The sequence below is a fragment of the Vitis riparia genome, chromosome 11, assembly GCF_004353265.1.
Source record: "Vitis riparia cultivar Riparia Gloire de Montpellier isolate 1030 chromosome 11, EGFV_Vit.rip_1.0, whole genome shotgun sequence".
Taxonomy (NCBI): domain Eukaryota; kingdom Viridiplantae; phylum Streptophyta; class Magnoliopsida; order Vitales; family Vitaceae; genus Vitis; species Vitis riparia.
The window spans coordinates 11,854,907-11,881,953 of record NC_048441.1 but is presented as its reverse complement, the minus strand read 5'-3'; the positions used below and the strand labels follow the sequence as shown (position 1 = coordinate 11,881,953).

Here is a 27,047-nt window from a genome sequence, read left to right as displayed (position 1 = left end):
CATTGGACATGGCAAGTGATATGAGGATTATTCAGCTATTTTACTCTAGGTTATATCTATTCTTTTATACTAACGCATAGTCGTTCATTTTACTCTGGGTCATAATCTCCTTGTTAGACTTGTGACGTTAGGGCATAGAAGCTTGATTTATATGGTTGAGGATTTTGATAAATTTTGGAGATGAAGGCCTTTGGGTTTAGTCATCCTAGCATACTTGATTGGATTTGGATTTCACCTTATATTCATTCATACTTTTATGCTCTATGCATTTAGATTAATCTTGAAAATTCTTGATGATTATACTTTACCTCTTTTGAACGTATTTTCTATCTATATTGATAGAATGTAACTTAGGCTTAAGTTTAGGATATGATAGACTGATAGTCAACTGTACCTCTCACATACTTTCCTTGTATCATGACTTAATTTTAGGATTAGTAGAATAAACTTCTCAATTTGTACTCTGAATAAATATTATGTACAACAGTAATGGAAAATGGTGAATATTTCTTCTCCAAAACCAATTTTTGTTATGGTATCAGAGCTCAACTTGCTCTAAGCAAGCTCGTTTGATCCGACCCCCATCTCCCAACATACTCTCTTTCTTCTTCTCTTGAACAAGTGAAACCATGTCTGAAACCCCATCCTCTGCTAAAACTAATCAAACACTTGTTGCTATTGCGTCAGGTAATACCATCACAAACCAGTCATTATCTCTATAAATACAGCCACTTAGATTCCGTTCAAACTAACGAAGAGCAGCAACTATGCTGCTTGGCATTCTCAGTTTGCAAATCTGTTGTTCGGCTATCACCTCATGGGGTATCTGGATGTATCCCTTCCATGTCCACCTGAGTTCATTGAGGTTGTAGGAGCTACGACGTTGACTGCCAACCCAACTTATAAACTTTGGTTGCGACAAGACCACCTTCTCTTACATGCTCTTAAAACATTAGTTTCTGCCAATATCTCCACATTTGTGTCAAGATGTAATATTGCTGCTGAAGCATGGTTAAAACTTTGAGGCCACATATGCGAACAAATCCAATATATGTATGTTTGGTCTCCTCGACACCCTGATGAAATTCAACAAGGAAGGAAAATCTGTTGTTGAATATATGCATGGCATCAAGACCATAATTAATGATCTTGACTTGATGGGCCATCCACTTAATGATGGTGAAATAGTGATCCACACTCTCAATGGTCTTGAGTATGAATATAAAGAATTAGATGTTGCTATTCGAGCTCATGACTTGCCTATTTCCTTTGAAGAGTTGCATGAAAAACTTCTAGACCATGAGGCCTATCTAAAGCGTGAAGAAGCGAAAAAGGGTATTCTGCCAATAACTGTACACTTCAAGGATGGAAACTTTGACTGCATAATTCAAGGCTCAAACACTCATCATGGCCATAAAGGCTACCAAAGCAACTCGACCAATTCACTTGGTAATCGCTATATGAGTGGAAACTTTGAATCCTTTAGTTGAAATAAAAATAAATATATCATGGACATTTAAATCTCATTCCTGCAGAACACATGTAACTTTATTCTCATACTTATGTATCCTACCATGGTATGTTGATATATTTGCAATGCATTTTTATTCTTTGTTGTTGTATCCATTAGTTAGTTATTTTTTTCAACAATGACTATTTTCTTCAAAAAGAAAAAAAAAAGAAAAAGAAAAAAAATAGATAAAAGAAAAGAAGAAAATTTATTCCTAATGGTTTGTTATTCAAACATTCACTCCATCGACTTTTTTCTAAAGATCATGGGCATTTGTTTCATTTGCCTCGTGATAGCATGAATCAAAAAATAGATGGGCTCCTATTCCTGGCTGAAATTGGGGACTATGCTAGTGTCCTTTGGGAATGACATTAACCTATTCAAAGTAATGTTGTATTGTTCTCCATAAAATTATTTATGCTCCATGTTTAGTGTTGATAGATTTTTGTCATTATAGAACATGGGATTCTGCAGGAGCAATAATAAACAGGTATGAATTGAACAAGAGAAAAGGGTACTAGTAGAGAAAGTTATACAAAGCTATATACAAGTCATCTCCCCTCATTTTTTTTGTATTTTATTGATTGAATTTGAATTTTGTTTGATTAAGATGAAGTTCCGTAAAAACCTCCACTTTCTTTGAAATATCATGAACAGTTCGTAGTCATGACCTTTGAGAGAGCTCTCCTGTTGATAAAAAATAAAGCCAATGATCCATCAGTGCCTTTATTTTGGAGCTAACCCCTTGTCTTAATGAACAATCTAGAGGGCTTTAGGTGTTTTCCTTCAATGATTCAACTATTTTTCTTTATATATATATCCAGGAAAATAGTTGAAACTATTTTGATGAGTAAAAATAGGCTCTTAACATCAAACTTTAACTAGGGATCAGTTTTCAGACTTTTTACTCATCAAAATAGGTTAAATTGACCCTATTAAATTGCTAAGTTTGAGGTCTCATCAGACTTTACCCTTGTACAAATTCATATAAGGTTCTCAAAGAAAAAGAAAAATAGCAAAGGGGGTTCATTCTTGATGGTATATTAAGAAGTTGATGAAAAAAATAAAAAGAGGACACTCTCACAGTATAGATTGAACTTCTTTGTAGAAGTCAATTGTAATTTTGCTCATTCCACAATCCTTCATTCTCATCTTAAGCTTGACCTCTATGCCTAACACTCCACGTCTTGGACTGTCTTTCCTCTTTCCTCCTACAACTCTCTCTTTCTCTCCTAATAAAAACCTATCTCATATATTTTTCTTTCTTTATTAATATATAGGTAGAGGAATAGAAAAAAGGTAATAAAAAAGGGTAAGATAGTTTTCTCAAAAGTTTGGTCGCTAATTATCACCACCAACCCATTTATTTGATCATTTTCACAATACTTTTCCCATAATGAAGTTTACAACAAAGAAATTATATGTGGAGAAAAATATAATTCATTTTTAAACTGCCTATTCTTTGTTCATTGTAGACAACCCATTCACTCTTGGCCCAAGGTAAGCCTATTCACTTTGAATAAGTAAGATAAACTCACTCACTCGTTCATTTTTATTAATTTTAATTTGATTTCTATGTTTGTTTTTACTTCTTTTATTTTACTTTTGGTTTTAATTTTCAAATTTTGGATGGTTGGTTTTGAAGTGAAGAAAAGATATGAATTTGGAATAAGGAATCACGTGTGAAAAAAGAGAGGAAGAGAAGGAATGTGTGCTTTTAATTGGGACTAAAAAAAAAAAAAAAAAAGAGAAAACCAAAATTTAAAAGAAAAGATAGATATTTTTTTATAATCTTCCTTCACTTGTTTTACTTTTATTTGTTTTTGTTTTTGTTTTATTCTCTGTTTTCATATTAAATTCAGTTTGTATTTGGATGAACGATGAGATGCATTGGACTTGAATACTTTGATTTTCATCGATGAGATTCAAGTCGTGTATGGTTGAGAAATCTGATTTAATTCAGCTAAAATTTGGACTGCAAATCTAGTCCTAAAATTTGGATGTAAATTTAGACTGCTTTTAGTTCCGAAATTTAAACTGAATCTGGATTGCATTTACCCTGAAATTTGGGCCCTTTTTGACTGAAAATTCGGGCTGTTTTGGGCTTGAAAACTTTTACTAATTTTTGAGTGAAAATCTGAAATGTGGACTGATTTTTGGTGAAAGCCCGGACTGTTTTGGCCTCAAAATCTGGGCTGACTTCGATTTTGGCCTTAAATATGGACTGATTTTAGATTAAAACGTGGACTGAATTGGAAGGAATATGTGGGCTGTTTTGGTTCTAAAATTTTGGGCCACTTTCGAGTAAAAATCCTGACTGTTTTGGGCTTGGAAATTTGGGCTAATTTTTTATTAAAAATATGGCCTGTACAGTCCCTAAAACTCGGGCTAATTTTGGGTGAACAACGGGGCTGTTTTGGCTTTGATAATCTGGACGGTTTTGAACTTTAAAATCCAACTTTTGTTTTAGGCTTTAAATTTAGATTGACTTTAAATTAAAATACAAACTGATTTGAATGAGAATGTGGACTGATTTTTAGGACTTGTTGAGTATGAATTGTTGTTCAAAACATGCTTGATGCTACTCATGTTTGTCTAGTGATTGAATTTGTAGTCCTCTTACAATGAATTTTGCTAAAAGTTTGAATTGATTGTAATCAAGTATGGGTTGCTTCAAATCTTTTATTTTTAATGGCAACTTGGAAAAATCCTCTTCAATATTGAGAAAGGATCATCATGACTTTGTGACTTGATTTGAATGTATCATATAACCCAATTCAAAAAATGCTCGATTTAATATTTGAAATGAAGAAGTTTTTGCCATTTGTTGGCCACTCATCCATGCTAATTGATGTGTACATACTTTTGGTATCTTTATCATCATTCAAATGCTATCTATCATGACCTATGATGTATATACCATATTTTATCATTTATTTACGGTGGATCCATTAGTTTGTCATTGAACATTAGTTTGTTTTCCCAATAGAGATCGAGTTGAATTAAGGTGTCTTTAAATATTCCCAATAAGTCATCTGATCCTCAAATTTGATTAAATTTATAGTTGTTATCTTATTCTATTTTATTTTTATTGGAGTTTACAAAATTATAATTTTTTTATTTTATTTTTCCATCTAAAAAAGCTAAAGTAAATTAAGTGACAACTTTAAAATCTTCATAAAAAAAAAAAAAAAAAAACTAAAAGAAATTCTTCAAATGAACGTGAGTTTCCATCGACTGAAAACGCAAATGAAAAATATGATCGACATTCACATTGAGTCGTGTGAGAAGTTTTGTAGACTATGCCTATTGTTTGACAATGATTTTACTAGGTAAATGCTTTCAGGGTTTGTAGATTGTCGCCTCTTCCCCTAAGTTAATTTAGATTCAAACACCTGCCCCTTACAATCAAATGGATACATCATTCAGCACGCGCATGAATGAACTCCAAACAATCCTAATATATATATATATATATATTGTGGGGCCTAATTTATAATGCAGTTTAGTTAGAAGACAAAACATGATTGAGTTAAAAAGGGAAACGTGCGCCTTCTTAAGTGGCCAAGATGAGTACTGCTCGGTAGTCTTACCCAGCATGCCTTGATTGCTACTTTCAACTAACAGTCTCATAGCTTATAAATTGTTGGGAAGGAGACTTGGCATGGCTTTAAAAATGCTTTAGAATTCTCCGGAACATGATATTAAAAAAGATCACCATATCGCTCCAATATTGGTATGATTAATTTGGACAAAATTATTTTATATCATGAAGAAGATCCATAAAAAATGGTGAATCACATAGTTCAAAGTTGAAACCCGGCCATGAAAACTTGACACGCATCCGTCTTATTTTGTCCGGAGCCCGAGTGCCCACCTTTGCATCAGTAGCTTGGAAAGAAATATAAGAACTATCCTCTTGTCATTTGATCATTTTTAAGTTCAGACAAGTTTTTAGACTAATTCAAACTTAACATTGAAGGCCCATCTGTCTAGTGTCGACCACCTTGTTCATACATGTGTACACACACATCTGTTTAGCCGCTACATGTCAAAATCCGTTTCGGCTACGTGGATGCTTTAGTGATAATCAGTCTAGGTAATCATAGTTGGTTATGTGGTTAATTGAGGTGACGTATGCCAATCAATTCAATAACCTTCTTAAGTTGAATTATTGAGCATACATTGTTGAATGGGGCCGGGGGTTGATTTGAGTGGTCAATTGATAGCTTATCTTAAAGAATAAGATAAGGTATATGGAGGAGGTTACTTCACTTTTCTCTCTCAGAACCACCTGTCAGCTGGGAAATTTTCTTGAAGCAAATTTCTCTGGTGTCACTTCATGATCATCAGTAACGAAAACTTCTCCTACTTTTGGGACCATCCAACTTCTGGTGACCTGAGGCTGTGTCTGAGACTCTTGAGGAGTGAGGACCAATACATTTTAGCCTCAAACCAAGGAGAAAAAGAGCTAGAGAAAGAGCTTAAAGACCCTATATTTCAAGAGGGTAAAGGAGGCATAAATGTAGAGAAGTGCAGGCGTGCCTGTGATTACGAACAAAACAACCAACATGATGATGATAATACTTGTTGCAAATAGCTATGATTTGTTTTCTTGAATTAATGTTGTGGCATGAACATGGACCAAATGAATTGTGCTTTTGAAAGAGAATATTTCCTTGGCTTCAACCTTTGTTTAGAATACTTCTCTCAGTTGTAGAACCCAACTTCTGTGAACCAAACCCGTGTTGTCCAACTCAGGAAAAAGTGAAGGAAAAGTGAGACAAGGTAACTGAACAAACTGTTACTTGTTCAGCAGCTAGTGCGCTTAATTTCCATGAATTAATAGAGACTGATATGGATGTTCCAGTGCTGTGCAGAAAGGAGCCAGCTCGTGGGACGACAAGTTGGTACCTAAAATGCAATAATTGGCTTGAGAAAAGTGTAGTCGTAGTCATAGAATTAATAGAGAGATGTAGGAGAGGCCATTCCCACGTACAACCCAATGCATTGTTTTTTCAAATGAATGTATGCAAAGATACCTTTTTCTTTGTTTTTTCTTTTCTTCCACACCTGCCTAGCTGCAGTTGGGTTTCATATTTAAAGCATAAAACCCTAATGCATCCTTTGAAAATTAGACTTCACTATCGCCATAAAGACACTACCCTGAATCGCAGGTAATGTGAGACTACAACTTTTTCCTTATTTATTCTTGTGGGTCTCATCCTTTTCCTATGAAAAAGATCATATTATGTGTCACATTAGATAGAAATGGCTTCTTTGATTACATTTCTTTCTTTTCATGTCCTTTGTGAGTTGAACTGGTTTCAGATAATTGTACTTAGAATCACAAATTTTGCATCCACATTAACAAAGTTATTCTTCTTCCTCTTACAATATATATACCTCAAATTCGAGAATTCTAACACATGAATGACCTTGACTAACAAATTCATCATATGGTTTAACGGTCAACTACCTCAAATTGATTCAAAACAATAATTGGAGCAAAATTAGAAGGTCATAAATCTATAAATCCAAAACTATTTAAAATATTTCAATAATAAATTTAATGATTCTCTTAAACACTTAAAATAAAAATTCTAGAAATTATAACCGAATTTGGTGTTAAGTAAACAATCCAAAAAAGAAAATCAATTCTAAAGTTGCTTATAATATAAACATTTTTTCTTATCTTGATCCTTCTAAGATAACACTTGAACTTGAAAAAGTGGAATAATAGAGAAGGAAGAGTTCGACAACTTAATAAGGAAAAAAAATAATTTAATAAGGAGGATTAAGTATAATACATAATTAAATTCTAAAAGATAACACATCCTTATAAAATTCATTCAGTAATGAGCTCGTTTAATTTAATTAAATTTGCTTTCTTTGAAAAATTAAGGCCAATAAAATCAAATAATACACTTTGTATACTTAATTCATGTTTAAAAAATTTCATAAACAAATATTATACTCTAGTTGACTTAATAGTCCTTATTGGAAATGCTATCCTAGACCATGGAGTTATCATCAGGTTGGCTTGGAAGGATGCAATGGTGGTTGAGAGCCAGCTGAAAGCAATATGGAGAGCAGTTCTAGTCTAGCATTTAGGAAGAAAGGGAGCAAAGATGGAGCATTAATGTTCCTTAATGAGTTATTTTTCTGGCCAAACAAATTGATATAGGATATAGGATATTTACATTAATTTTTTTCTCATCAAGCAAACTAATACCAAATCAAGCTTGGAAAAGATATAATGATGTGGTAGCAAATTAATTCAGTTATTTCCCTGGTTCACCAACATCCCCCAAGCCGATTGGTTATGTTGTTTCTATTTGTGAGTCTCACTGGAAATGAATATATCGATAAATCTAGAAAGGCTTCCAAATCTTAGTTGATGTTAAATGGAAATAGTGCAACCTCGTTCCTTGGCAGCAGCAGAATCAAAATAATCCATATCTAGAATTCCATGCACTCCTTTCTTTCATGTGGGGCCTCAAAGGATAAAAGTCATCCTGCCATAGCCAACTTGGTCTCACCAGTGGGACCATTGGATTGTTTATATCTCAATCTCCAACTTGGCTTTCTTCCCATTTTCTGATATTTGAGTAGATATTAAATTGTATAAATTTGATTTTACGTTATCACCTTTTCTATTCTTTATTCCATGCCCTCATTATTTACACAAGGGAATTATAATGGTACCCAAAGATAAAAATATTAAAGGAGGGGTGGTTTAATTTTAACAGTAAGAAAACTTCATATTATCTTTTTGAAATGTACAAAATCTAAAACAATAATTATTTCATTATTCAATTTTTGGTCGAAAGTCATGAATGAATGAAACCATAAGAACCACTTCATTTCATAGAATAAAAGTCTTTTACCCTTTTTTAAGATTTTTTTTTTCCAAATTCTCTGGATCTTTCTTTTTCCACGGAAAAGTAAAAATGAGAGAGATCTCTTTTTTTTTTTTAATTTATTTATTAGGGTGGTTCCTGTACAGTTTATATGGTTACAACTTCCAGAAACTGCTTTCCCTTATATTCTATTTGGTTGGATTGAGTTGGGTTAACCTAAGTTGAGTACTCACCCAATTCCAATATTGATTAAATTCATCAAGATACTGTACAATCAATTGGAAATTCTTATTAACAAAGTGTTTTGAGGGATAGAAAATAGTTTTTTGATTTAAAACTCTTCAAGTAAATTTTTTTATTTATAAAAAGTAGTTTTTGGACAATTTATTTTGAAAAATAGTTATATTTTAGAATAAATTTGAGATATTTTTAGTTTTATTTTAAAAAAATGTTATAAACAATAATTAAAAATATTTCTCTCTCTCTCTCTCTTAATTTTTATACTTCTTTTATGCTTTTTAATACATGAAGAAATAATCTTGCAAGGGTTTAGGGATTTTTTAGAGTGTTAGGACTATCATAAAGAGAAGAAGGAACTTCTGCTCTTTTCAAGGTGGGACCACTTCATGTTTACCTTATCAATAATGGATGTGATTCATAGAGGAGTAGCTATGATTTTTATTTCTCTTTTCTCTTGTTTGGTTTTAGTATATATTATGAAAAATGCTTGTGAGGAACTTACTTGCTTTATTAACATGTCAAAGCTGCTCAAACTTTTGCTTAGACAATTAATCATTATGTATATTTTTTGGATTCACCTTATTGTATCATCCATCACTTCATAAAACTTTTTTTAAAAAAATGGTAATTTTCCATTCCTCCTGGTTGACTTGTGTTCATGTGAATGAGTGAAAGAAAAAAAAGAACCTGGATAGAATGTGATTGCTAAGACCTTTTTGCATACAATTCAATAATGCAATGATCATTGACACCCACCAAGACCTAAGAATTGAGTTCCTAAAAGTGAATTTCAATAAAGGGGAAAAAAAGGAAAAAGAAGTAATTGAGAGGATTAGAGGCATTCAAGGGAATTCAATTTTTCTTTCGAGTGGAAAAAAAGTCTAGTTGACAGGTCAGCATAATAGGAAAGCTCTAAGCCTTTTGCACACTCTATTTCTGTCTGTCAAATTATAAGACAAAGAATTCATCTTCTAAATTTGCCACACACAACTTCATGCAAAGAAGAAAGGTAACTTTTTTTTCACTTTGAGAAAAAAGTGTAATATTTGCTCAACATTTATTCCTTCATGTGGTGAAATAGAAAATCACTATCTGATTTGCTCTACTACTACAAGGGATTTTTAACTTCCTGTATAGGGTCTGTTTGGGTTTTCTCCCATCTAATTAAATTCCAAGTATTTTGAGTTACCAATTAAAACCCATAATCTCTTTTATCCTCCAATTCACATTCTTTTTCCAAAAGCAAAATAATAATTTTTTTTCAAAGATAGATAAAGGCTACAATTTACAGCCCTAATTATATATATTCCTTGACCTTCTCTTCCTTAGATTCTTATCATCTAGAAAATCAGAGAAACCAATCTAGACCCTAAGAGAAAGCTGGCATGGCTTGGCATTTTTCTTGTTTACTTTAAATGTGTACCAATGGGATGGATTTCTATCAGATTTTTATAATCCATGCACTGCTGCCACTGTCCCTACATGGATACATCAGTGTAAGGATACAATGACAACCATAATATTGGCTTAAGCACCAAACACACAATTGCACAACTTTTTTATTCTAGGATATACATGGAGAAAATTAACTGAAAAGATAGCCTTTAATTTTTCTTTTGGGAGGGTTTGATATAATTCAAGCCCATTATTTACAAATTGATAAAAGTTTGGTGCTCTAAGCAACTGTTTTTGTTGTGTATATCCGTAGTAGCTATGTACATATAATTTCAACATTTGAGTAATTGTCTTTAACTATAGTCTATGATCATGTATAAGCCTATTCATCACTACATAGAACATGGTTACAGCTAAATCACTATGAACTTTTGCTATTATGCCATATCAAGGTTATTTATTACTACATATGACATGGTTATAGTAATGTTTATTTTTCAAATGCTTTAAAGATGCAATTAGAGTCCTTATAGTTTGTACATGAATTGTACTTATATGCATCATTGGTTTTCTTTCTTATGCGACAATATCTAATGACTCAATTTATACTAGCAACATTTAGTGAATTAATGGATATTGATGATACAACTTTTTGGAGTCCTATCATAGAATTTTTTTTATAGATATCATGGTAGAGGAAGTAAATAATGAAAACATGAGAGGTGGAATATTTTCACAAAAAATATGGACTAAAATCCATGGAGATCTGAAAAGAAAAAGCAATAGAAACTACTTCATGAAACAAGTTAAGCAGAAATTCAATAGGTTTCGCATCAAGCATCATGAGTTTAGTGAGCTATTAAAACAAATAAGATTTGGTTGGGATGTTGAAACAAATATTGTGAATGCTATAGAGGAAACATGGCAAAACTATTTAAGGGTAAATATTCTAAAACTTTGAAGCATATATATACACCCATAATGTACCTTAATTGATTATATTGTTAGGTACACCAAAGGCTTCACAATTTCAAAAGAGAGGATGTGAGCATTATAAGTTACTAAGACTTATATTTAATAAGCCAACTACGATTAGAGTGTTTCACCATGCATCCACTTAAGACCACCTGATACAAATGACAAGATAAAATTGGAAAATCAATTTCTACATTCAAGCACCCTTGTGGACTTGGATGTTAATAGCACTACCTATAGTGATAATAGAAAGTAAACTACAACAAGTACAAAGTATAGAATTAGAAAAGATAATAGATCATAGTAGATGAGTGATGCACTTCAAGCATGGGTTGAAACAACAAAGATAAAAACAAAAGCTTCTTTATCCAAAGCAAAAAGATACAAAAAAAGTTAAAAGTTTGGAGGAAGACAATTTTATTGTTGACTTAGATTTCTCCTTTGCTAAATGTGTGCGCCTCCTTGAAGATATTAAACAAGTTGATGATGATACTTATATGAAAACAATGGAAAAGATTAATGATTGAGATTGGAGATTTTATTAATATGTCCATTGATAGAAATAAAGCTTGGTTAGCTAGACTATAGTATTTCACATATTTAGCTATAAAATGTCATATTTAGTACTTTTTTTTTTTAGTTTCTTTATTTGTTTTGATGCATTGGGATTTTAAGTGGTTGAATAGATTTACTTAATATAACACATTTGATACTTTTATTAGTTGGATGCACTTGGATTTTAACTTGTTAGGTTTAATCTTAATAATTGATTATTATTATGTTGTTATTGATAATATGTTTGGTAATATATAATATATGAAGGATAAAAATAATAATTTTATAGATGGAGGATAACTCACGTTGTGTTATTAATTCGTCTTCCTCATCTTCTTCAAGTAGTAATGACTTTAAAGATTTTATAGTGCTACTTCATGTATGTGAATATGATGAGATATTTTTGGACAAGATGTCTCAATGGACATTTAGTTTGAGAGGTGAAGATTTTGTGATGGAGTTATTGAATGGTCATGAAAAGACATGTTATGAATTGTTTCGAATGGATAAAACAACATTTCTTCTCCTTTGTGCTTCTTTGGAAAAAAAAAAGGTGTATTTAAACGAAACTAGAGAAGTCGTGATTAAAAAAACACTTGCTATGTTTATTATAATTGTCGATCATAATGTGAGAATGAGGGTTATAGTGGACTGTTTTTAGCATTTCCTTGAGACTATGGATAAATATTTCACTTTAACTTTGAGGGCAATATGTAAAATTGCAAACAATTTAATTTTTCATACTAACTCTCCATTACCTTCTCATGTTGTCAATAACTCAAAGTATTATCCATGGTCCTAGGTAAGACAATGTAAATAATATAATTTTTAAATATTTTAATTACATTATATCACACTTTTAAAACTAAAGTCATTGTGTTCCATTGCTAACAAAAATACATTGGTGCAATTGATGCACAGATAGAAGTGCATTGGTTCCTAATGAAAAACAAGTTACCTACAAAGGAAAAAATGTTATAGTAACTTGAAATGTTTATGTGTAGGCAATTTTAATATGATGTTTATATTTGTTTATGTGGGTTGGGAAGACACTACAAGGCTTGAAAATGAATTTCCATGGTCAAAATAAGGTAAATGACAAATTCATTTAAATTACTATTTTATTACTTGCATAATCGTATGATTATTATTTTTATAACAAGTGAATACTATGTTGCTGATTTTGGATACCTTGATCCTATTGGGTTTTGTTTCTCTATATTGAGATGAAAGTTATCATTTGCAAGATTATCATGGTACAGGTTGTCAACCAAAGACTTATAAAGAATTATTCAATTATAGACATTCACCACTTAGAAATATAATTGAACGTTATTTTGGTGCATTGAAAGTATGTTTTCCTATTTTAAAAATGATGCTATCTTACAAACCAAGTAAACAACCATTAATAGTCATACCTTGGTTTACTCTTCATAATTTCATTGTAAGTGGACTCGCAATAATGTTATGTTTAGACAATGGGAAGAAGAAGAGCTTAAATTTGAAGATAAGGACAACACTATAACTGAAACAAGTCATGTAATGAATTTATCAAATGAAGTAATAACAGCTATGATAGCTTATCGAGATCATATTTCACAACAGATGTGGAATATTTATATTAATAGTTTGTAAACGTTAAATAGTTGCATTAATATTGGAGTAAAGATATGAAGTATGAAAATTGTTTAACTATTATAGTTGACTAGAACTACTTTGTATGTACTTGGTTTGCAATTATTTTTTCTAGGCACTTTTAATTTATAATATTTTTTTTCCTATTAAAAAAATCAATCCAACTACTTATTTAACTATCATTAAAAAATGATATTAAAATAACTTTCAATTTTATAGTAATTTTTGTTTCATTAGAATAAAAAAATATTTAATAATTCAAACAATTATTTATCTTTAATTTATATATAATTCAAAATTCATTTATCCATTTTTAATGAGATTTAAATTGAATGTGATTTTATATAAAATTGTTTTTTAAAAATACATTCAATTCTTTTATCCAAACAAGTTATTTGTTATTTTTGTTTTCAAAAAACAATTGGTCAAACAATCTTGTTTTCATAAAATAGTAAAAAGTTATTGTTTGTTCTCTTAAAAACAAATTTTAAAAAACACAACCAAATAAACCCTTAATTTCCTTCATTGTATCAATGTGTATTTTAACATCAAGAATCCAAGATAAACAATTATTTCTTATAGTGTTAAGTGATACAAACTAAAGTTTTGTAAGATTCGACATTGTTAGATAATTTTTCATGTTTGACAAAATAATATTATTAGAATTAATGACAAATTTAAAATGAAAAAAAAATCATGATTAGTTACATGTAACAAACAAAAATGAATAAAAATTCAGTTTTCAATATACATTAAATTTTGCATCATTTCTAGGTTACTTTTATATAATCAAATATAAAATTACTTTTATATAACTTTTTTACATAAGAAAATTTAAAATAATTTTCATATACTTCTAGTTACAATAGCACTATAAATAATTTGCAAATAACTTCTAGTTATAAAAATAATTTACTCACATAGTTTTTTTATTATATAATAGTTTACAAATAACAATTGTTTACTACAAAATTAAATGATACTCATACATAACATCTGATTTTGGTAAAAATAAAAATAAAAATATTTGTCTATAGCTTTTGTTTATATATGATTTAGATGAAGAAAATAAACATTAATAAAAATATGTAAAATTTAATCTAGGTTAATAACCCTAAATTAAGGTTTAGAAAATTGTTTTGAAATGTTAAAAAAAAAAAAAAATTGTTTTGAAAGATGTGTTTCATACGAAGGATGGGAAGGCCCATTAAAAAATATTAATAAGCTTCCATTTAATATTAGTATTTAACAAAATTAGTAATGAAAATCCTTAAAATATCTTTAATGTGGTGGTCATCCACCACCACATTAAATAGATTGAATTTAGATCATGCAATACATCATACAAGATCGATGGAAAGGGTGAGATTCATTTCACAAAAAAAAAAAAAAAAAAAAAAAAAAAACCCTCCAAAGAAACAAAAAGAAAATGTTTGAACTAATTAAAAAGTTTGTCTCATCTACAAAAGGCCAAGAGAGATTGAGAAATATTGGTGGGTGCATTTAATCCTCTTGATCACAACCATATATGTGGCCACCATATTCTTGTCTTCGATTCAACTATTCATAACGGTCCCACGATATACTAAACATTTCTTCATGGAATGATAACCATTTTAACTTTCATTTTAAACTAAAAAAACCCCAAAAAGAAAACAAAAAGAAAATGTTTAAAATAATTGAAAAAATATTTGCCTCAACTATACAAGAGGCTAAGAGGGTGACATTTGAGAAGTATTGGTGGGTGCATTTAATCTTCTTGATGACAACCATGTGGCTACTATTTTCTCATTTTTAGCATCTTTTAATTCAACTTTTCTTAAGGGTCCCACATTGTAATAAACATTTCTTCATGGGACAATGAAAACGATTCATGCCTTGCATTGCTCGGAATTTAACTTGGCTTGACTTTAATGATTTAAAGTAATTTGATAATTTAATTTAAATTATTAAGTAAATTAAGTTATTTTAATAAAATAACTTAATATTATAAGTTAAAGTTAAAAATGACTTTAAGATTAAGTCAAAATAGTTAACTTATTCCTAATTTAAATTTTTTTTATCTTATTTATGCACAAAAATATATTTAAGAATCATGACTTCACATATATGATTCATTTTTTATAATAAACATTTTTAGGTTAGCTTATATATCTACAATACTTTAAATAGGATGCTTATTAAAATAGATTTATTGTTTAAGATGAATTAAAATTAATAATGATCAACATTAATTACAAATAATAAGCGTAAATATATAAATTTGATAACTTAAAATAAATCTTAAGTTAATTTTATCAATAACCTTAATACTTGTGGTTTGGCTTTTCACTGTTTTACCGACTCTTTAAAGAGCCTAAAACCAAGCAAGTGTGTACATTTGTTGGAATGTATAGTCAACTATAATCACATCTATAATAAATTTTAAATTAATAATTTGAGAATAATTTAACTTAAAATCAATTTAAGCAATTAAGAAATAAGTATTAAGTTTTACTAAATATATACTTTGTTTATATTATACTTATGATATAGTAAAACATTTTAAAATAAATAAAATTTGAGATTAAAATTTTTCTTAAATAAAGACATTTTTTCAATTGCATGTGAAATATTGTTGATGACAACTTTGAAAGAAGAGCTTTAAGAATTCTGAGTCAAATATATATATATTTTATAAATATTTAATACAAATAAATATATAGAAATGATTCTTGTTTCATATTCCAAAGGTATAAAAATAATTTGATGAAAGAATTTTCATTATAAAATGTGTCATCACATTCTCTAAATTCATTTTTTTTTTTTCCATTCAAATGTATTATTATGAGACATGGACCAATTTTCATGTGCCTTTACTGCAACACTTCCAAAGATCGTCCAAACTCCAGATCTAGAATAGTCATATATTAACCAAAAACATCATTGTAATGGAAGATCATTATTAAAAGTTTGCCACAAAAGATAAAAGATCACATGACCATCCAAAGTTGGCGGTGCATGCACTTGTCCCTAATTGAAGTTTGACATCAAGACCCATGAATTCTAAATGGTCAAACAAGACTGCATGCCCACAATATAATCACCAAAAAATGTTGGGATAAGATTCGATACTTATCAAATTTATAATCCCAATTATTAGATGATATTGTACAACGATATAAATATGATCAAATACAAATAGTAAGATCAAGGTATAAATAAATAAATAAGACATAAATAAAGTAAAAGATAATGAAACCAAATTGTATACATGATATGTTACAATTAGTGTCACTTTTCAATGCTAAATTTTAAATCTATTCATCATATGGTATTTCAATTATACAATTAAATATTGAAAGTAAGGATATGTATAGATGGAACTTTGAGTTATGAAACTTAGATTTATCTCATTTAACCTTACATTCTGAATATTCTAAGATCAACTAAAATTGATACCCTTGTTTAGTCCTAAGCCTTTTACCCAATGTTGGATTTTAATCCTGAGTCATTTGAATTAAAAATCCATAATTCTTCTACAATTTAATTTGGTTTATTTAAGTTAATCCTAATTCATTTAAATCAATTTAATTTAAACATTTTAACTTAGACAATTAGATAACAAGCAAATTATTTTCACCTAATTTTGACTCTTTTTATAAGTCATTCCTTGTGGACAATATCTAAAGTATTATAAAAGTTGTAATGATTCTTAATTTCTTTGATTTATTTTCTTAATCAGAGTTGCATAATATTTAAGGCTTAGTATCTTGATATATCATAGAATTTTGGTCATTGAACAACCATGATCATTAGTTATAGAATAATCATCCCACGACTCAATAATCAAGGACGAGATTTGACAATCAATTAGCTACAAAATAGCATAGACTACTTAGTAACTAGTGTAACCCAGGTTTAAAATGTCAAGATATAATGCCAATATATCTTTCATATTTTCAATATCCATGGATTCCGATATGAAATTCGGAAAGATATATCCATCAATTGATATTTTCAGATATTTTAATGATATTTTATCGATTTTTTCACATTTCAATTTATATTTCCAGAGATATTTCATCGATTTTTTTATTATTAAATAAATTAATTCTAATTATTTTATTTTTACATTTGATTTAATTTATTACCAAAAATATAAATTAATAGGTCTTTTTAATATAATCTATATATTTATTAAATATAAAAAATATAAATATTATTAAAAAAAATTATACATATATTATTATTTATTTGATATCGTTGAATATATTTAAATTAAAATTAACCATAATTTTAATATTAAATATATTATAAAATTAAACATGTTATCGTGATATTATTGTAAAATAATATATAATAAAACTTAATAATAAACGTATATTTATAATTATCGACATAGAAGATATTATTATCAAATATAACAAATTATATATATATTTTAAAAAAATAACTTTAAAATGTCTATTTTTACTTCTTATATAATTTTTTAGAATTTTTCTTAATATTTTTAAATTTTTTATGTTATCGATATTTTATGTCAAAATATTTATCGATATATTTGATATATACATGATTATCGATATTTTCACCGTTGCATGTAATTAAACGAAGTCATCGGATAATAAATTAAAAGTGCCACCTAGGGATATATATAGGTCAGAGTAAGAAATTGCATTATTACTGATTCCTTCTTTTATCTATTTGAACCCCTTGGTGTCCTATAACTGACTTGTGCATGACCAACCCATATCCCCACTCTTAACTAATTGCTACTTTGTTCAGGCCATAAGCAAGAGTTGGTATGACTATCAAGGTTAGAACTTAATTCTAGAGACAAATAGGAAAATGATAATTTTTCAAGGTACATATGTTTCATTAAGTTATTAATTTTTCTTTCATAAAATTAAGTCATACGTAATGTACTAAATTAGAAAGATTGTAGGAAGAAGATACTACTAATTTCATTAAGATCTTTCTCACACATCAGTACTCCAGATAAGCTAGCATTGTTGACCTAGGGTCTGATTATTCTTTCTATTTATAGAAGTACACAACAAGATCATAAAAATTATTATAGGGAAACTTTTGCAGTGAGTGACACTTTAGTGCCCCAATAAACCATGTTTAGACGTATAACCTAGATGTTGCATGGAGAGAACTGAGCATGCATGTTAGTCTGGTCCCATTTGGGTTCACATGCATGCAAGTGAAGACCTACTCTTAAAGCATTATTGTGGAAAGAGACTCTTCTATGGGCACATGGGTGGATCATAGTGACTGACGAAAGTAGAGAATAACTCCAACATATATGATCATATAGCAACTGATGTGTGTATACATACATACATATACATATATATTGGATGAGTACAGTGAAGCTGGTAGCCATGAAACATGGGGCACACTGAGTATCATCAAAAGCTTTAAGAATCTCTTCACATGGTGAATCCTCATGCTATCTCCAATATTTGCATTCATGGATTCAGTCCCTAATGCCATTTTTGCAAGAGTATATATGCAATATGGTTACTTATTCACCTGTCAATTAAGTAGCTAATGTCTTATTTCATTTGTCTGTGGGTGATGTTCCAATATCTATCTTTAATCATGCCATCCCCAATACACAAATGATATCTTTGATATTTTCTAAAAATATATATATTTTTTAAGTAGTTTTCAAAACTAGCTAGGCTGTGGAAGATACAGTGAGTGTTGTTTCCGTTATCCTTTTTTGGCCTTTGAGGAAACTACAAAAACAAGTCTCACTTTTCAGCCTTGCAACCCCTCCACCCATGATCCAAGGGACCCTGCTGAAACTGGAGATTGTTTGCAAAAACAAGCCATTCCCATTTTGGATTCTATTTGACAGACTGGCCATCATCATTATCGCCCTTTTTTTTTTCTTTTTTTTTTCTTTTCACTAATTACATGAACAAAAGGGATATCATAATTGAATATACCATTAGATTTGACAAGCAAGAGTACTTCTAGTATATTAATTAGGTATTTTGGCACATGCATTTGGCTTCCTATATTTTCTTCTTCCACTTGGTATGCTCCTGTCTGTCGATAAAACCCAACAGTCACTGACCATCCACCAACCCCTTGTGCTCTGATTCAAAAATAATAATAACAATGATAACTTTTGTTTATGGGAATATGACATCACTCAAGTGTTCTTAGTGTCAAACAGAAAAAGGCAACACAACAATGGCAATTATATTTTGGGCCAATAATTACAGAAGTTATATCAACAATATCTGGGGACCCCACTGGTTGGCCTTATGCTTCCAATAATTAAGGTTTTTTATGATGTATAAATGAATCTAGGGAGCCCACAGTTAGGTCTTTAGCTTCCAATAATATGCATATAATATATGGAGATACGGTGCCCTATAAAAAGCAATTGATGGAATGGAGGAGGTGGGCTCCAACCCCCCCTTTTTTTTTTTTTGGTAGAAGCAATTTGGAGGGGATGAAGATGAAAGGGAAAAGGAGAGGAGCAGGATCCATGAATGTGCTGCATGTATAATGTATTGTATGTATGGGTGGCTAGGAAATAAAGCAATGAGGAACATCCTCTTGTAAGGCTTTTGAGTTTAGCCCCTACCCCACACCCAAAGAAATAATGGAGTGGGTCCTGTCCTACTCAAAGACTTGCATGAGTCGATGTCTCCCACCTTTTTTCTATGAAATATATTGAAGAGAAGGTTATCAAATAGACTTGTTTCAGAAGAAATTAAATAATCGGTATGTCTCCAAACTTCAAATTCAAATTTATTTGAAATTGTTCAATGTCCAAATTTATTTTTATTTTTTATTTTTTATTTTTAAAATATTTTTTATTTTTAAAATATTTTTTTATATAAAAATAGAATATCTTCTATAAAATGTATAGATCTGCTTTACATATTTAAAAATGGATTTTAGAAATTTTAAAATTTAAGATGTATGAAATGTTTTGATACCTCAATTTTTTTTAATCAATTTTTAAAATCATTATTTTTTTATAAGAATTTTTTATATTTTATATAAAATGTATTATTATTTTTTCTTTAAAAAATAGAAAATAGGGAATATAACCAAATGAACCTGTCTTGGTTAGTCACTACCAATTTTTGTTTTTTTTAAAAAAAAAAAGAAAACACACAATTTTTTATTTTTGAAAACAGAAAATAAAATATTTTTAAAAACATCTTATAGTTGTTTCCCCTTGTTGTCTACTAGTTATTTTTAAAACATATTTAAAATAATAAAAAATAAGTTAAAAATATTTTAGGTTTCTAAAGAGATTTTTAATTTACAAAAGATTAAAAAAAAAAATTATTTCTAAAAATTATTTTTCAAAACACTTTATAAACAAAACCTTATTATTTTGTAAAATCTAAATTTGAACACGACAGTTACTAGAATTTGAGATGATCATGGAAGAGCATTTGATAGACTTTTTGTTTATTTCTTTCATGCTCAAGAATAGCTTTTACAAACTTTTATGAAGTTAAGGGATTTTCTCTTCAATTATTGCTCATAGTAAGATACAAACCCATTTCTCCTTGAAAGAATAACCTACAAAATTGGTTAATTTTGAGGCAAATTTCTTCAATATTTTTTACCTCTTCTTGTTCTCTTGAATTAGAAGCTAAAGCTAAACTTGATGTCAAATTAATTTAAAACATAATATTAATATTATATAAAATATGAAATAACTTCTTTTATAAGTCAAAATATAACTTGCACGGGAAACTTACTTCATCATGTATAAAATAGTTTTCCATATCAACTAAAATAAAACTTTATAAAATATAACATTTCATAGATTTTCCTATTAAATCTTTTTTTAAATATAATCTTATTTAATAAATTATCCAAAAAGAAAAAGGAAAAAACTCTTTATCAAGTACGAAAATGTTATGGTACCAAAGTGATACCTACAAAATAAGATATTTAGACCATTAAAATATTTATGATGAGATTTAAATTATTAAATAAAAATATAAATAAATAAAACAAATGTATAAAAGAATAAATAAATGAAATTGAGATATGAAATGGAACAAAAATTTGTATACCACTTAATTGGTGGTACCTTTTCGATAAGGTATCGAAAAGTATCATTTGATACTATAATTAGACCCTATCGAGTAAAATATAATTTTTACATTCGCATAAACCAATTCAAACAAATAATTTGTCTTTTTAACAAAATTATCAAAATAGGTTCAAAAGTTCTTGTTAAACTTAAAAAAAAATAAAAAAATGAAGAAGCATTATCTATCATTACATGATTCTAGTTTGATGATTCATATCATTCATTTGGAAATAGACCCAATGACTCACCCCCCTATTATATTTTACAAGATAAAGGGCAATGTTTTGTCAATGTGGTCCTCAATCAACATCAATTTATAAAATGGATTTTACCATCCCTACCATCACTTTTACTATTATCTTTGCCAACTTCTTATACTTACAAAGGGTAAAAGGGTGATGAAAAGGACAAAAAGTGTTGTCTATTTATTCAATTTAATAGTGGGGTGATATCTAATTATTGACTAAAAAAATAACAATAAAAGAGTTGATGCGATTAAAAAATAAAATTATATATATAGAATATTTTCATTTCAGAGAAAGCAGGACAGGGTCTCATTAATTGATCGGCCGTACCTGTGGGACCGTGCATGTGGATGAAAAATGTTGCACATGTAGGGGTGGTGGCATATTGGCATGAAGTCACTGACCCAAGACAATAAAACAAACAGCTAGTGAGCATTATTTGTCCCACTGTGCGCGACCCCTGAGGAGTGACAGAGCCTCTATGTCTCAGATTGAGAATCCAGATGTTGAAGTTTCATTACACTCTTCTCACCCATGTGATCAGTAAATACTCCATCTATCTTATCGTCTCCTTCCCCAACCTCAATTCATACCAACCATTCACTCAAAACCCACCTTTCCTTTCATCTTCTTCTTCTTCTCTATATGCAGTAAAACCTTAGATGGATAAGTCAATCCAGACGCAGCATTGACGATAAGTTTTCAGTACATTTTTAAAGCGCGCGCACACATACACACACAAAAGTTGACTTCAAGTGCGTGCCACACAAGATTACAAGAAGAGACGTGGGTGCATGTCCAAACACAAATTGGAACATCAAAGTCTCGATGGCACCCGCTCTCAAAAACACCATTGGTTACTATGAATTTCAACTTTCAAAAAAGCCAACCTTTAACTAATAAGGGCGGCCTTCAATTCCGTTCAAGGATGGATAAGAGACTCTACCAACAATCACTGCCACAAATGACCTTCCACATCTAATATTAAGGAGGAAAATGTGAATCCAAAGCCAAATTAGAAAATAAAGCATGGTTTAAATCTACTGGTAACTTTTTTCCAATCCAATGTGGGGTATTACATTGAGCATCTATATTTCATCTTATGGTTCGAACCATTGAGAATATAAATCTACTAGACGACAAATCATTCCAAGGACACAAATTTAGCAGAGGGGACAAAATGTGGAACCCACGCCCACCACACGCCCATAAGAAAAAAGAAAAACAGTTGATGTCTCGATGATGCAGCCTGAACCAGAAAGACCCTATCATCATATTGGTATCTTTTGGCTTTCATTTTCCTTTTTTTGTTTTTTCACAATACAGCATGCATAATTAGATTTTGAAATTAAAGCACACTTAACGTGATTAGGCGCAATTTTTTTGTGCCGTGGCGGCCGCCAAAAACGAGGTGGGCGGGTTTGGCTGATTTCATCCTCTCCCCACAGCCGTCCAATCTCCAGTTCCCCCACAGATTATATGACTAGAAAATATAAATAATAAGTATAAAAACACAAGTATAGAGAAAAAGATATTGAATAGAACGAGGTTGATCAGCTCTAGACCCAAAAATTTGGACCGCTAATTAAGTCATATGATTGATATTAATGGTAGATTACGTAATCATAGGAGTTTAGTGAAAATTTATATTTTATTTATATTTTAATTTATTTGTCCTGGTGATGAGGATTGTGCATGAATCCTACCTTTATCTTATTTTATTCCCTCTGTGTTTGATGGGCTAGGATTAAATCAGAATTCAATATTTATTTATTATTTTAGTATTATTTTAAAGGCCATCTGTTCAATAATTATGGGCTGGCGGTTGAAATTCTTTATTAATAAAATTAATATTTGTAGCACAGTACTCTGACACATTATTTTGGTATGTTTACTGTCTATATTATTTGCTTGTCACAATGTCCCAATTTAAGTTATTAAATTTATTAATATTTTTTCTGAATGTGGCAGAAGATTCATGATCCATTCGGTGCTAAACATGTGTTCATAGTTTTAAAATTATTTTCTCTCTAAAAGTTCAGATGATTGGTATGCAGCATCTTGACTAAGCACATGCTTTGTTATTTTTATTTTTACATTTTGAAAACGTTTTTAGAATTTGATTTAGATTAGTTTTGATAAAATTATTAAGTTATTTTACGAAACATATTTAATAAATTGATTTATTAAACAAAGGTATTTAATAAAATTTAATTTAATTTTTTTGAAAAGAATGTGTGCCATGTCCTCTTAAAGTTGATACCAAACATTTTTCACGCATGTAATGTGTATGTGTAGTCGAATTCCATAATCAAATGCAATCGTTGATTGGGATTGGGGCATTTACTGATGAAGCACCTGTCGCTGTACCCACACTAGTCATGAATATTGGCAGAAATGTACTACTCCTCTCACCATTAATTAAAAGCTGGATAAGGATTACATGTCATATAAGATGAGATTACTGCTTTTGTCAAATTCAGGCTGGAGTGGAGTAGGGATAAGGATAAAAAAGAAAAGAAAACCAGGTTTTTTTTTTTAATTTCGAAAAATGAAAATTAATTAATTATTTGTAAATGTGAAATATCAAATGACCAAGTACTTGATGAGAAGTTTTTAGCATGATGTTAGGGTGGGACCGTTCACACCTGATAAGGTGGTCAGGCTTTGCAGAGGCTTTCTTTGGCTGACGTATCACTTGCAGCCGGCTCTATAATCCGACAAAACTTCAACCACTGGGCCCCACTCTCCCTATCCTAGTGTAATTCCGTTGTTAATTCACACTACCACATTCTCCCCCAGAACTGCTGATGCTGGAATATTCCTTTTCATCTTATCTAATCTGCCCATTTTCTTTCCTTACTTCTTTTACTGCCCTAGATATTTGAAGTTTTATTTCCATGGCTGCCCCTAAAGCTAGTTGCAGTCTCATCTGGGGTCCACGGAATTATTGGGAACCTGGGTAACGTGGCAAACCGGGAGTGAATCGTAATTCGTAAGAACCGTAATGGGTGAAGCCATACCGCATCACCCGCAGTGGCAGTTTCATACGAAGCACCTCCTGGACGCGTGTGATTTGCAGACAGCGCGATGAAGAGCCTGCCGTCAAGATCTTGACATGTGTCTAAACAGAGCAGGGACGGAAGTGTAATTTCGAACGATGAAAGTAGTATATAAAGGAGAGGCCCTAGCACTGAAGACTAGAGGGGAAGAGGCCAAACTGCGGCAACTGAATCTGCAGAAGCCTAGAAATTTAATCAAGTTATATTTTGTGAAGAGAGCCTTGAGTCTCTCTGGGAATGCTGAGAGATGAGGAGAGTTACGCTATCAAATCCTGAGCGATGGGCCAAAAGGCCCGTCGGCGGTAGGAACTGTCATCGGAAACACGTTGAAGACGGGTAGTTGCATCGCTCCGGCCAGAGTCGATAGTATTGTAATATTGTCAATTTCATTTTGTTTGATTTAGTTGTTTCTTGTGTATAAAAAATGGCGGATTCGGCTAAAGATTCGTGCCCGTCTTTGCTTCACGGTAAATACGAGCTGGGACGGCTTCTGGGTCACGGCACCTTCGCCAAGGTGTATCATGCCCGGAACTTGCAGACAGGGAAGAGTGTAGCGATGAAAGTGGTGGGTAAGGATAAGGTGATAAAAGTGGGGATGACGGAGCAGGTGAAGAGGGAGATATCAGTTATGAAGATGGTACAGCATCCCAATATTGTTGAGCTTCACGAAGTCATGGCCAGCAAGTCCAAGATCTACTTCGCCATGGAGCTCGTCCGCGGCGGCGAGCTTTTCTCCAAGATCTCCAAAGGGCGGTTGAGGGAGGACGTTGCTAGAGTGTACTTCCAGCAGCTGATCTCGGCGGTGGACTTTTGCCACAGCCGCGGAGTCTACCACCGGGATCTGAAGCCGGAGAATCTCCTCCTCGACGAGTCTGGCAACTTGAAAGTCACCGATTTTGGGCTGAGCGCGCTGTCAGAGCACTTGAAGCAAGATGGGCTTTTGCACACTACATGTGGGACTCCAGCCTACGTCGCGCCCGAGGTGATTGGAAAGAATGGGTATGATGGGGCAAAGGCCGATCTGTGGTCGTGCGGTGTGATTCTGTACGTTCTTCTCGCCGGATTCTTGCCTTTTCAGGACGACAACATTGTGGCCATGTATAGGAAGATCTACAGAGGAGACTTTAAGTGTCCGCCTTGGTTTTCACCCGAATCTCGCAGACTCGTCACGAAACTCCTCGATCCAACCCCCAACACTCGAATCACCATAGCCAAGATCGTGGAATCCTCCTGGTTCAAAAAGTCGGTGCCCAAAACGATACTAACCAAAGAGGAACAAGAATTCGAGTCATTCAATTGCGGAAAAGCAAAGCAGCCGGAGACCCTGAACGCGTTCCACATCATCTCCCTATCGGAGGGGTTCGATCTGTCACCTTTGTTCGAAGAGAAGAAGAGAGAGCAAAAGGAGGAACTGAGGTTCGCGACGACGCAGCCAGCGAGCAGCGTGATATCGAAACTGGAGGAGGTAGCGAAGGCCGGGAAATTCAGCGTGAAGAAGAGCGAAACGATAGTGAGGCTGCAGGGGCAGGAAAGAGGAAGAAAAGGGAAATTAGAGATAGGGGCGGAGATATTCGCAGTGGCTCCTTCTTTCCTGGTGGTGGAGGTGAAGAAGCACCATGGTGATTCCCTGGAGTACGACCAGTTCTGCAACAAGGAGCTCCGGCCGGCTCTCAAGGACATAGTTTGGACGTCCACCCCAGCCTGAACCATTCAACCAAATGACATGAAGGGTGGGTAGTGTTTGTGTCAATCCTCAAATATTAATCATTCCTCTTCATTTCCCATCGATCCTTTGTTGTTTATTTGAATTTAGACTATGGAGAAACTCTTTTTGGCGTCTGCCTTTTAGTCATATTCCATGCCCATGGGGTGATGCTGTGAATTATTTTGATTGTGTGTGGTTCTATGAATCATGATGTGTGCTGATTGATTCAGGAACAATTTCAAGACATCAATGTTTCAATATTAAATGTGCATAATGTTTTTTTATGTAATTTGCAAATGGATTCAATGGGGAAACTATGTTTGTTTGTTTGTTCGTTCGTTCGTTCCAAAAAAATAAAAACCATTTTCCACTGTCCTTGAAAATGAAATGAACTATGAGGGGTTCAATTATTTTGGTGTGGGTGATGCGATTGTGTTGTAACATGATGTAGAGCTCGTCCAAACTGCCCAAAACCTTTTCACGGGCCCACTACCGTTTAGTACATGACATGATGACTCTTCTTCAACCACTTCCCATGGTAGAATTCCCCCCAAAATTAGAGAGTATGTTTGGAGACAGACTGTCATCAAAAATGGTTTTCTTCATAAAATTTCTATGATTAATCATAATTCTAACTTGAACTGTTCCTAAATTTTGTTATACAACAACTTTCTGTGACCTGTTATCTTCAATCTTCGAGATTGAAGACAAAATTTGCCTTAAAAGAAAGTAAAAACAAATCTTGCAGTTGTAATTTGTAAATAGGGAGAAATTGGATACTTCCAAAA

General features: G+C 31.5%; 1 protein-coding gene across 1 annotated transcript; it reads left to right on the top strand.

Moving 5' to 3' along the window:
• The first annotated feature begins 24,685 nt into the window (after positions 1-24,685).
• Positions 24,686-26,592, top strand: LOC117925092 (CBL-interacting serine/threonine-protein kinase 6). The gene has a single exon (XM_034843938.1). The coding sequence runs from the start codon at positions 24,979-24,981 to the stop codon at positions 26,257-26,259; it is 1,281 nt and encodes a 426-aa protein (XP_034699829.1). The 5' UTR covers positions 24,686-24,978; the 3' UTR covers positions 26,260-26,592.
• Positions 26,593-27,047: the final 455 nt, after the last annotated feature.